At 62.8% G+C, this 1,348-nt stretch overlaps 1 protein-coding gene across 1 annotated transcript in view; it reads right to left on the reverse strand.

Moving 5' to 3' along the window:
- Window positions 1-1,339, reverse strand: part of L226DRAFT_474295 (uncharacterized protein) — a gene marked incomplete at both ends in the record, with an annotated part of 2,852 nt that extends 1,513 nt beyond the window's left edge. Inside the window, one exon of the mRNA XM_067676571.1 lies at window positions 820-1,339. Within this exon, the coding sequence (XP_067528430.1) occupies window positions 820-1,339 (520 nt within the window). The remainder of the gene's footprint in view (window positions 1-819) is intronic.
- Window positions 1,340-1,348: the final 9 nt, after the last annotated feature.

Below are 1,348 nucleotides of genomic sequence, written 5' to 3' on the forward strand. Positions count from 1 at the left end.
GGCCCTTAACCAGGTCGGCGGCGAGCTGCATCGCGTGCGCGGCTTCCTCCTCCGTCAGCTCATTCTCGATGTCCTGCAAGTTTGCATCGACGGATAGCAGCATGCTATGGACCTGGCCTGAGCCCGCGGCGGCCGGCGGCGCTGGTTGCGGGTTCGTCGACGACGGCGGCGGTTGAGCCGATGAGCCATGTATTTGCGCTGCCGCGCGCTGGCCCGGATGATCGGCGTGCCACCGCATAACTCGTTCGCGCATCGGGCCGGGCCCTGACGGCGGCTCCCCACCGCCTGGCATCAGTATTCTGCGTGTCGCCGAATGCCTCTGGATGTAGCCAGCCTGGATATCCTCTTCTGCATAGGGACAGGTCCAGCTGTGGCATCCGGTGCGGAAACAGTAGAAACAATGGTCCGGTCGGGAAGGGTACGCCGAACTCGCCGGCGGATACTGCTGAGGGAACGGCGACGGGTTCTGCGATTGATTGAACTGGGGTTGGTTCAACGTCGGGCCGTATACCGGCGGCGACGGCTGGTTGTATGCGCCACTACGGTTCTGGGGCGTCGGCTCGGCGGTGCAGAGGCTCTGCATGAGCGTGGACAGAATCTCGGCCTTGAAGCCTGCGAGGGCCTCGCCGATCTCTTCCTTGATTGACGGCGATGGGGAGCGCGGCGGCGGCTGCGGTGCCAGCGCGTTCGACGGAGAACTAGCCCTGGCCAAACCGCCCGCGCCAAACGCCGGGACCACTGCACTCGCGGCGGACGTGTCACCGGGTGCGATGATCGACATGTACGCTCCCCGGCGGGTCCGTTCCAGCCAGACGTGACGGATAGCTTCGTGGACCTGCGCTACGGTATAGATATCGTTCTCCGTTTTGTTCGGCGCGGTGACGTCGAGACGACCAAAGATCGCCGGCAACAACTCCTTCGGCACCAGCCCCATCAGCTGTGTCGAAGCCAGATCTTCGCTAAGTCGGGACGGGTTTAGACTGGTCAGGAAGTCCACAACGGGGCGGAACCGGCTGTAGAAATGCAGATAGTCGGCGTAGTTATCGATAGGGTTCCGCGCCTTCTCCTGGACCAGGCGATGGTAGTCGGAGAGGGTGAACTGGTTCTTGTCATCGCCGAGATAGTACTGGAGCACGTCGTTTCTGAAGTCCTCGAAGGTCTTGACCTGGTCGCGGTACGAGGCGTAGGTAGACCATAGCCGGCGGATCTCTGCGGGGACGTACATCGCCGCTGCTTTCTTTTGCTCCGTTACGTCGGTGACGTTGTACCGCGTGATGAGGCGCTGGACGTCATCGAAATACGCCTGCACACTGAACCGGTCGGTCTCGTCCCACTCCGGCACTCCGCG

Source organism: Lentinus tigrinus (genome assembly GCF_003813185.1).
Source record: "Lentinus tigrinus ALCF2SS1-7 unplaced genomic scaffold L226scaffold_88, whole genome shotgun sequence".
Lineage (NCBI taxonomy): Eukaryota > Fungi > Basidiomycota > Agaricomycetes > Polyporales > Polyporaceae > Lentinus > Lentinus tigrinus.